The following is a 12,011-nucleotide window of genomic DNA, read 5'->3' as shown; positions in this document are numbered from 1 at the left end:
CCTACGGGTTGTCACCAACGGGGAACCTGGTTTCACATGTGGTGGGGTTGTCCTGTCATGCAGGTTTACTGGTCGGAATTACTCAGCTGGATTAAAGATATCGAGGGTTTTAGCCCGTCCCTACAACCGTTGGAAATTCTACTGGGCACTCCCATGCCGGAGACAGAATCGAATGTTTTTCCCAAGGTCATTGGTGCCATGCAGCGAGCGGGGCCCCTGCCAAGGAGGAATGGCTCTGTAAACCTAGGTCGATTTTTGTATATGAAAAACCTACCGCAATAACAAACGATACTATGACTGATTTTGTACAAGAATGGACAGCAGTTCTTCTCCATGATGATTGTATTTCCATGCGTTTGTAGAATAAATACTGAGCTGCTTTGATATGGTACGCGTTTTTACATCCCCCAAGGACCCGAGATGTTTCCTGTTCAGTTGACTTTCTGTTGGACCCCACTGTCTCAAGTGGTACTTTTAACAATCATGTGGTATGCAAGTGTTCTCCCCTAAGTTTCAATTGTTTGCAACACCTCAAAACTTGTTGATTTATTGAGGGGGTGGGGTGGGAGGGGGGAAATGGGGAAGGGAGTTAATGTAAAAAAGGGAAAATAACACAGACGATTTGATTCAGTTTGATGGTTTTGCTGGTTGGGTCGGCTCTTACGCCCAACCTTATATGTATATTGTCAATAAAAACAAATAAAAAAAAAAAAAGCCCAGAATTTAAAAAAAACAACAGTATTGATATGAGCCACTATTGTACATCATCTTTTTCCCTTCACATTGATGCTGAAAATAAATGTTAAAAAAACCTTTTTACATTACTGCCATCGGAGATGGTATTTCTGCAATTGCCCTGGAGGTATTCCAGAAATATCAGCTCTGCTGGTGGTAAACTTCGAGTAGGCCGAATTTTCAGAAATACCGTCAGCGGAGCTGACAACTTTCGTCAGTGGTATTAAAATATTCTGCCCAATTCTGAATGAACCGATTAGTTTGTAGTCGTCTAATAATTAATAGCTCTCTCTCACCATTCCCAAATCTTTGTTGGGGGTCAGCTTTTCTTTTGATTTTAAATGCAAAGTGATAATTGTTCTTCGTTCAGACGCCAACTTTTCGTAACCCTACACTGACAAACTCTTTCATCACACATACATTTTAAACTGGCAGTCTAGCACTTAATAGGAGAGTTTACACATGCTTGAGGATAATATTTCTTTGTTACCTTGCTCCGTAACACAAAAACGGTGTTGATATGGGAAAGGATTCCATGGAAACTAATGTCAATATGCGGTCGGACCAATGAAAACACGGAGAGCAGGTTACAGTTTCCTGGCATGAGCTGCAGAAATATAGACAGAATACAATCAGTGATACATCACAAACAATTATATAGTAAACACATGTGTGCAGCCCAGTGCAGCCATCACTTTATTTTCACGTGTATTATGATATTACATTAAGTAGTGATCCATTAAGTTCTGTTGTGCATTCAGATTTAATACATGAATCATTTTCCTGACACATGCTCCTTCAAGAACTGCAATGCAATGCATTCAGACGCCAGACACCACACTGAACTGAGACTACCTGCCCCGACCCCAGCATCTTGAAGCCTGAGGCTTCCTACAGCAAACATCTGACCGGGGCTTGGGAGCAGCATAGCATGTTTGCATGCTGCAGAGTAGCTTCACTCTTACTTAAACTGGTAGCTTTACTTAATAACAAGGCAGAGTGCCCAGGCGAATGAGGCCAGCCCCCCTCCCCTCATCATGAGGGTTGTTGGGATGCTTGTTCAGATCCCGCCCCTCCCAAATGATTTAGACTTTGGAAACTATACCAATATGTGGGAAATGCACATTAGCAGGTACAGGGGAAAGAGGGAGTCCTGTGGGTATAGATAAATACTGTGAGGTGTATTCATTCTAGAGAAATACAAGGATTTAAGGTAAACTAAGAACAGCTTTATAGACCTCTAGGTAGAAAACACTGTGCACGTCACACATGACACAAATCCCTGTTCAATTATGAGAAAGATAGAAGTGACACCATATGCGAAGGTAGGCCTTCATCCTCGCAGATCGTGTTGTTAAACACAGAACGAGGCCTCGTTCTCAAGTATTTTATCCCTACCCCAAGCGAGGTAAGGAACATGTACACACACACACAAATGGATCCTGTTAGAGTTTTGCGAAATTAGAAAGGAATGTGAACGGCCTAACATGAGGAGGGCTGCAGCCTGTCGTGAAGCACAAATCTATGGGAGTCAAGACAGAGGTCTTGAGCTGCCAAAACACAAGTTGAGATTTCGGACACCCTCCCCCCCAGTATAATTTATTTATTCATAACACACTTGTAAAGTGCATGGTAGCCCGAAGGCATAATGGCACTACCCAGAAAAGAAAAGCAGAAATTAGAACAAATTTGTCTTTAGAGATTTTGTAAAGGCCAGGTGATCAACCATCCTCTGCATGTCCAGAGAGGGAATTCCACAGGGTGGACCCCACTACCGAAAAGGCACGCCCACTGACCCGAGACAATCTGAAGCAGGGAACCTCCACCAAAAAGTTTTGGCAGAGCGGAGAGAGCGGCAAGGAACATCACACTGAAAATTGGCCTGCAAATAGGCTGCCACAGTCCCACGTAGGGCACGAAAAACCAGACAAAGAGATTTCAACTACACTCTCTTTACCACAGGAATCCAGTGAATAGAGCACAGAACACGTGAGATGTAGGCCCGGCAAGGGGTGTTAGTAGTGTCCCGGGCTGCCAAGTTTTGTAAAACCTGAAGGTGCTGGATCAAATAGGCAGGCTGACCCAGCAGCAGCACATTACCATAATCAAGCGATGATAGCACCGGGGAAGAAACTACCAGAGTCCGGTGCTAGAAGGCAAAAAAGCAGAACATTGTGCAGTACCTTCAGCTTAAGGTGCCCGTATGGCAGATGGAGGTGACCTAGGCGGTCATAGAGAGAGCGGAGGTAATTTTCACCCCAAGATCTTTCATAATTGGCACAGGAATGAGACACGAGCCGAGTGAAGGGGGGTCAAAAGAGGGGGGACCAAGAAATACAAGCATCAGAAGGACCGACCATCAGTATCTCCGTCTTCTCCCCTTTCAGTTTCAGCCAGTCAGAGGACATCCCTTTCCCCATGACCTCCAAGCATGACCTAAGCCTGACAGCCATCTCAGGTACAGCCAGATCTAGGCGGACCAAGATCTGGGTGTCATCAGCAGAGGCATAGCAAAGTGAACCCGTGGGAGGTGATGAGCCTCATCAGTGGCTGCACGTAGATGTTAAACAGGAGAGGCGAGATGGCGGAGCCTTGAGAGAACCCACAAGAAAGTGTAGTGGGAAGGGAACAAAATGGCGTTAAAGAGAGAGATTGCAACCGATCTGAAAGAAAAGAAGACAACCATGCCGGTACCACTCCGGAGAGCTCTGCCCCTGCGAGACGTCTCAGTAGGAACGCATGATCGATGGTATCAATGGCGGCAGAAACATCGAGCAGAATAACTGCCACTGTGCTACCTGAGTCATGTAGTCATACAAGAGCATACACCACAGAGATCAAGAAGCCTTCTTTACTGTGGCCCAACCAAAACCCAGATTGAGACAAGTGAAAGAAAGAGGATTTCTCCAGGAATGTGCTGAAAAGTGGACAAACAAGAGACTCAAGCAATTTCATGAGAAAGGGTAACAAGGAGATGGCCCGGAAATTAGCCAACCTGGCCAGATCCAGGGTGGGCTTTTCCAATAAAGGGAACACCACAGCGTGCTTAAGGGAAGAAGGAATAAAACCAGTATGAAATGAATCATTCACAACTGTAGCTACCTTTACCTAAATATCAGAAACACATCCTAGCACATGCTAGGGAAGGCCTCCATTAATGTGGAAGTACTGTGGGTAGGAGGAGGTTGGGAGGCTGAGATGGTATCACGAATATCAGAGATTTTCTTATGAAAAAAGAAGAGAGTCACAAGATTGTGACGTAGGAACCCCTTCAGAGGGGTTAGAGGAAAGGGAGCAAACCAGTTGAAAAAGCTCCCGGGGTTGGCTTATAGATGTTTCCAATTGTTTGGAATAGAAAACACCCTTACCTTCTCTAATGGCTTTATGATAGAGGCCAGTACTAAGTGTAAAAGTAAGTCTCGCTTATTGAAAGTAGTTGGTGCACCAAGCACGCTCAGCCTCCCGTTGCAAGAGGCGAAGAGCACAAAGATGACCAGTAAACCAAGGTTTAGATTTTTCTCCCCTGATGGTCTGCACTTTAATAAGGGCAATTTGGTCAGCTATGGAAGTAAGGACCTCTTCCATTGTGTTCAGACAGAGGGGGCATCAGCACTGAGGAACTGGAGATGACCTGCAATAGATTCTTTTGGAGCCGCCAGTCAATTACTGACTCAGCCGCTTACCCCCTTCTTGAGGGGCAGTGGCAGTAGCCTGATACCAAGAAAAGGGTATCAGCAGGTGGTCAGACAAACAGATAGGCATTATATAATTAATTAGAATGAAGGGAGAAAAAATAAAATCAAGGGTGTTGCCCCTTGCATGAGTAGGGCCTATTACCAGTTGGGGGAGTCAGCTCCTCCATGTTCCTCATAAATTCCATGACTGCAGCATCAGTTATGTCATTTGATTTAATATTAAAATCTCTCACAATCCAAAAACAGACATAGCGGAGTTGAAGCCCTGCTGCAAGTTCAGCAAAAGCTTCCATAAAGTTGGGATCATTACCTGGCGGTCGATAGACCACTAGAATATAGGCTGTCTATGTGAGGGATAAAGTCAAGCGCACAAATATGGCTTCCATTTTTATGAAAGATACTGCCACACAGCTGATTTCTAAAAATAACAGCCACCCCACACCCCACATGAGCTGCAATTCTATCTAAATGTAAGCTCTTATATCCAGGGGGAAACACATGCCCACTATGGGCCCATAAGACTCACCCAGTTAGGTCTCAGTGATAACAACTGATAACAGGTTTGGAGTCATTAAGTAAGTCATTACATTGGGCAGCACGAGCCCTTAAAGAACGTGCATTCAGTATTAAGCATTGAAGAAACCGAGGAAACACAAACAATGTCCGCTGAATAGTTTAGCCCCTTAAAAACTCTCTGAAAATCGGTGGGAGGGGGCAAGAGCAAGCAGTATATCCTGTGAAGACAGACTGCCTTAGTGCTGACTTTAGATGCACGCCTCTGCCCACCCCTTCCCCAACCGCAGCCCGGACATGCCCAGACAGGCTTGCCTTTTGCTTACCTTCGGCATGCATTAGGCACACCCGCTGCCGCTATGCGTTCCAGCTACACAGTACATAAATACAGGCAAGGAGTCACAAGACCAGCCAAGTGCAGCATGTCAAAAGATAGACAGGAAGAAGTTACTCCTTTCAATAGAGCCGGGCAGGGAATATGGAACCATCTGGTGGAACGGACAGCTAAGAAGGTAACGGACACATGCAGAGAGAAAATTAATACACACAAAGAGGTTTTGGGGAAAGGGAGCAAATAACTAAACCATGCAAACAAAACACATGTAATAAAAAGTTAAGAGCAGGGTTAAAAAACACTCTCTTACAACACGCTACGCACTGCTTACTAGGTGGCCATCCCATGTGAACTACCAGATGCCCATGAACAAAACTCCTAAATCTATCACAAATTAGACTGATTAGTTGGACCTGCAGGAAACCCAGGACTGACCCTCAGGAGGAGAGGCTGATAAGGGAGGAACAGAGGACAATGAGGCCCATGATTTGTACCAGGGAGAGCAAAGAGTGAAGTCACCTCTTACAAGATTGGGAGTGGGAGGCATGGGATGTGAAAAGAGTTGTTTTATTTGCAAGGACCAGACTGACCTAGAAGTTATCATGTTGACGGCCAGGTGCACATCACGTGATTAGGCCTTATGGCTGGGCAGTGCTCTCAGTAAACTAACCAATCACCTAACAGAGTTAATGAGGGTTTTTCCTTCCCCTACAGCTGGTCTTCCGTCGGCGACACAAATGCTTGACAGTTATTGTTGAGTTGTTGTCAATGTTAGTGAGAAAGCAAATTTAAAGTTGTCTTCGCATCCCCCTGGAGTGCGTGGCGGGAAAGGGTGCGCCACCTGAATGCACAACTTAAAGTAAGAGACTCCTGGAGACTTGCGCCAAGTAATATTTTAATTGTCTTTTAACAAACTGCCCTCACAGATGACACGTGTTTTGGCTTATCTGAGCCTTTCTCAAATCTGGGCATAGTAACATAAGATCCATGATTGGCTGCCACTGTGAATTCTTGTGTTCCTATGAAGGGTTCAAACCCCATACAGCATATTAACAGGAATACATTCCTCCGGACATGCTGATCCTGGCTCCGCGAGATGCCGCAATCACCTAACAGCATCCCAAGGTAAAGAGATCAAAACCCACATGTGGAGAAGTTGGAGGCAACGACGATGTGGCCAATCTATTGGGTGTTCATATGTAATAAGTAGCGTGTATATAGGCAGCAGTGAGGGATTAACACTGTATATCACATGCATCATAGATGGGGATTGTTGTAGTTATAACGTGCTGTTTGCTTTAAAGAAGGGAGAGAGCTCTGGGACAGAGGATTTATAATACCCTGTTGCAATTTCCTTTTTGAATACAATAAAGCTCTTATTCTTCTTACGAAAGGGTGCATTAAGCCTTTTTCCTTAGAGGGGTGTAATTTTCTGCCTGGTTGTTGGAGGTTTACCCTACGAAATTGATGACCTCGATGTGATGCCAGACTCCGCCGCAAGGATGCAGGATACCTGGCTGCATATCCGTAGAGGCTGCACCCACATGCAGCAACCAGTCCCCTTACCTTCCACCTTGCAGAGGTTTATATGAGCTGCGTTATCAGAATTCTGTCTGTTCTTTGGAGCTGGGTGCTGCCCCCAGATTGTGCAGGCTGTTGATGGGACCCCATGATGTAGGATTTCGGGAGAGCACATAGATGCTAGTGCACCTTTTTGCAGAGAAAAGCAAGCAGTGTGTGGGAGGGGAGGGAGGAATGGTGTGAGTGTACTGAGCGAGGACTGGGTGGAAGGTGCGGAAGACCAGGTGGTATTGTATATAGGTTGGCTTTGGTTATGATATAGAGGACTGTGGTTATAACGGGGCCCTGCTGATTACTAGGGAAGGAGACAGTGCTCTGTAACGAAAAACAAAGGTATGGTTAGAGGCTTTGTATATTTAGTGGGTCTGGGATCTCTCTGGGAGGTATAGGGAGGGCGTGAGAATGAGAAATTGTTGTATTAGAGGCTCCTCATGGAACTGGGATCACCCCACCTGGTATACAAGAGGTGTGGGAATGGAAAGGCAGTTTTTTATTTTTTATTGTGATTGTACTGTTTTGTTTTATTGTGACGAGTAGAGGCCGAGGGAAGGCCTGATTTTGTTGTGTGAGAGGAGATTTGTGGGTGGTGTGAGGACGTGCGTGCGAGGAGTGTGGCAGGTTGTGAGTGAGAGGAAGGATGGGATACTAGTAGTGGGAGGACAAGGGGGTAATGGGTGAATATAGCCCTGCTAGTTCAGGATGTGGTTACACAAAATATTGTATAAGGGTGGTAGAGGGGCAGCTGCGATTGAGCCATCAACCCCATTGGAATATATGTGTAAGGCTCTTCCCATGTAAGAGAGAAGATCCTCAAATATCACAAAGAATGGCTAGCAGAGATCAAAGGGGAGGTGGCATATAAGCCATGGATAGAACAGGAAACAAATAGTAAGCATATTCTGAGCCATATGTATATGATTTTAGCAGCCACAAAAAGAGGGAAGAAGTTAAAAAACAGAAAGGAAGTTTTAGAGTTGTGGAAAATGGTGGAAGACTTGCAAGATGTTCCTATTGATCCCACTAATATGGTGAACTGGCCACCCAATACCTGCGTCCCAACCACTACCATGCCCACCACCCGAGCGCTGCAGTGCCTCCTGCGCTATTGTCTGCTGCAGAAGCAGGCCAATCCCCTCTGCTAGGGTGTTACCCCGCACATGCTGCATCAGGATACACAAATCCTACTTAAGTCCCGCTGCCTGCTACTGCTCCCCCACCACCCACACCGGCCCAATATCAGAACCTCCCCAACCCTATAGCATGTACAGCTGCAAGAACTAGAGCACAATAAGGAACAGATAGGAATCCACAGAAGGAGTTGAGAGAAGCGTTGAAAAAGGCAGAGGAAGGACTAGCAGGGATGGAGTTGGATGGGGGGATGGGCAGCGGGCACCAATTGGGTCTGAAGAATGCAGAGCAGGAGACATTTTGTTTAGAATTGACAGTACTGTGTTTGAAGATGTGCACATAAAGAGAGAGAGGGAGGAGAGCAAGAGAAGGCAGGCAGCTACTTTGGATTATGGTGCGGTACGGTCTGATGATGACCATGAACAGACGCACCCTGGGGATGAGGAGTTGGTTACGGTGGATGAGCTGGAAGATGAAGAAGAGCCACCCCCAGGAGTTGAGAGTTTGTGGGGACCTCGGTTAAGAAATAGTTAGGGGCGCATGACAGTGGCAAAAAGACTGCTGGTACGGAAGAAGAAAGTGACCAAGACAGTGAGTGCGCAGTTTATTATTGCATAAGGGGCCAGGGAGGGCACAGTACATACCATTCGTCCACATGCAGAAAAAAATCTAATAAAGACGATCTGCCTCTCACCTCTGTAGCAGGCACGTGGGTATATGCCTTTGAAAATCAGATGGCCAGTTCCACCTTAGCTGTGGGAGACCTAAATAGTTTATTTGTTGCTAAACTGGGAGATCAGGCGGATGATATTTGGGTCAAGGCAGAGTAACCAGGGGTGAAGTTAGAAGATGATAGCCCTAATGGGGCACATTTTAATTACTTCAAGCCCCAAGTGTGGGTGGCGCTGTGGCGTACATATCCAGATATGCTGGATCTTCGATCTTCAATCGATAATGCAGCGGACAATGCAGGATGATGAAGATCCCGCTCATTGCGAATACAGGAGACGTGGAGGGTAGAAATGGGAGATTCATGGGACCAGGCGATTCCATTCTTTTATTTTTTAGTGAAAAGGGGACTCCCAAAGGAAGTACAGAAGACTCTTGACAAGATAGTGGGGATCAAAGCTTAGGGGTGGGCGGAAATACAGTCCATTATTGTACATCACTGCAAATGGTTAAAAGAGAAAGAGAAGGAAACGGCTCAGCAGGCACAAATACAAGAAGCAAAACTGGTTTTGGAAGGGGCAGTAATGGCGGGACAGACAGAAGGGCAGGTAGAGCCCAGGTTGGTCCAGGAAGACATACGAGTGGCGCCTGGTAGGGGAGGCGACTACGATTGAAGCAGGAGGGTATAAGAGGGGAAGAGGGGGGTTTTTAGAGCATAGGGAGGACTGGGAGGACGAGATGGATTTGGAGGAATGGGGCCATGGGGAGGAGGAGCGGGACAGTGTTGGACATGTGGGCGGATGGGCCACTTTTCAAGAGAATGCAGAAGTAGACAAGTAGATGCATACCCACAGCAGCGGCTGTAGCCATACCCTTAGGGATGCCTGGCCCCATACCCTCAGCCTTATGTAAAAGCACCATGGCAGTCCCATATGGTGTTCCACTGGCCACAGTCTCGCCTACTCCCCCACCGTCATTTCTGCACCTGCCAGCCCCAGGCTCTGGTGGTGCACCAAATTGCACAGTACATCCGGGGCAGCACCAGAGCCCCGAAGTGCAGAATAGTAATGCACTACACAATGGCACAGTGACGCACTATCAAGGGGCAACTGTTATTGGAGGGAACCCATTTGCTTTTGCAGGAACAGACTAGGAAGGATCTCAGAGAGTCTTAGCATGCCCAGTTCTATTGGTCATTGCCAAACCAGAAGAGGAACCCTTAGTGGGCATGGAGATTGACAATAAACCATTAATTTTCATGGTGGATACAGGTACAATAAAATTGTGTATCAATGATGGAGGATAATAATAGCTGTATTATTCTGTGTGCATAATAGATAATCAGTTGTTTCATATACAAACATATTCAAACCATATGTATTATACAAACTTCAAACATATTAATACCAAAACATTCACTGTTATAAACATATTCATTTCATATGTAACAAGCTGTGACAAATGTTTTTATGTAACATAATCCAAATATCTTCATAGGGGTCAGTTAACTCCCTCTCTGGGTAAGCAAAGAGGGGTGTACCCTATCTATTATGCACACAGAAATTATTATGCAATTTGCTTTTACTATACACAGATAAAAAGAATTGTGTTTGTCGCTTTTTTGAAACAAAAATTACAATGATGTGATTTAATCTACATAATCATTTGCAAAAATTCTGTTGCCTGTTGTGTGCCCGAGTTTGTCCCTCATTACAGTACATGGAACCACTCAGCCCAGTATCTTTCAGTAAAGGCAGCACTTTACCAACTGGGAGCACCTTTAAGTTTCTCTGACTTCTATTGAACCTAATTTGTTGAATGTTTACTAATTATTTTAAACTTGAGTGCACCTCCACACCCACTTCTACCTTATTACAAATTCACTGCCATAGAGCTCTCTGATGTCTTCCACACAAAACTCATATTATAAACATACAAATTGTCACTCATGACACACTTCGTAAGTGTTGATCCCCGACCCACATTGGCTGCTGCCTATATACATGCTAATGATTACATAAACCCATCCTCCAATTGGTTCTGCTGTCTTCTCTCCCATCTTCACCACATGTGGGCACCATCCTTGTCCATCGCGGAATGCTGCAAAGCAATTGGTTAACATCAACTCGCACCACCCTACATTCAGTCCCAACCACGTGAAATGCACATAGTCACACGTTTATTTGATTAGAAAAAGCATAAAGCACGAGCATTGTAAAGAAAATTCTAACTTGCGTGATGGAAGAAAACAAAAAACACAGAGCCTGATTTAAAAAGCATTTTTCAATGGGAAAATCACGTTAAAAATGCTTTGTAAATCGGGCCCACGCAGTCTCTGTGCAGTAGTTAAAGAACTAGCAAAGGATTAAGGAGTGTACTCCTACACTGTATGGCTTTGTGTTAGAATTTCTATCAAGTGGGAGGGCTGCTTGACTCGTTTGACTCTCCCATGGCTCTGATTAATGAAGACATTCATAGTGGGTCTTGTGTATTGAAAAGAGGTTGGAGGGAGTGGTTAAAGGCATATGGAAATTCTAACTGCGATATGAAGGGAGAGAAGAAGAAAAGCATCTGGACTGTTCTAAGTGATTGAGGAAAGTACCCTGCCCGGCTGTATGGTGTATTTTTAAGAAAGAGTGGCTAAAATGGGGAAAAGACTGCTGGGCTACATCCAGGCGAGAATCAGCACACACTGGCAAAGGAAATTGGACTTGAGATAAGTGCAATTAGCCTTCATTGTTAGGTCTATGTGAACAAAGCAGCCCTTTTCTCAACCCAGACATGTTGGCGCCCTCATCATACTCTCCCCACTGTACGGGCATCATTTTTTGCTTTCCTTGGCACAAAGCATAAATCATAATCATGTTGCTCTCCACTTCCCCCTTTATCAGTTCCCGTCCCTGCGAATGGACCTAGTACCCCACTTATCCATCTAATTCACGAAGGATTGAAGGCCCATTTCCCTGCACATCTAGTAGTTCAAATGGGGTGACTGTCATTCTGAGGGACGCTGGTGTCTTAAATCTTGGTTTGTGTTTTGTGTTTGGAAAGTACCCTGCCCGGCTGTATGGTGTATTTTTAAGAAAGAGTGGCTAAAATGGGGAAAAGACTGCTGGGCTACATCCAGGCGAGAATCAGCACACACTGGCAAAGGAAATTGGACTTGAGATAAGTGCAATTAGCCTTCATTGTTAGGTCTATGTGAACAAAGCAGCCCTTTTCTCAACCCAGACATGTTGGCGCCCTCATCATACTCTCCCCACTGTACGGGCATCATTTTTTGCTTTCCTTGGCACAAAGCATAAATCATAATCATGTTGCTCTCCACTTCCCCCTTTATCAGTTCCCGTCCCTGC

General features: G+C 45.3%; 1 protein-coding gene across 1 annotated transcript in view; it reads right to left on the bottom strand.

Moving 5' to 3' along the window:
* Window positions 1–12,011, bottom strand: part of GUCY1B1 (guanylate cyclase 1 soluble subunit beta 1) — a 725,186-nt gene that overhangs the window by 385,531 nt on the left and 327,644 nt on the right. Inside the window, exon 7 of the mRNA XM_069631323.1 lies at window positions 1,226–1,342. Coding sequence (XP_069487424.1) covers window positions 1,226–1,342 — 117 coding nt within the window. The remainder of the gene's footprint in view (window positions 1–1,225; window positions 1,343–12,011) is intronic.

Source organism: Ambystoma mexicanum, chromosome 6q (genome assembly GCF_040938575.1).
Source record: "Ambystoma mexicanum isolate Mex_15411 chromosome 6q, UKY_AmexF1_1, whole genome shotgun sequence".
In the NCBI taxonomy this organism is placed as follows: Eukaryota; Metazoa; Chordata; class Amphibia; order Caudata; family Ambystomatidae; genus Ambystoma; species Ambystoma mexicanum.
Note: the sequence above shows the minus strand (reverse complement) of the source record. Positions and strands in the feature narration are given on the sequence as shown.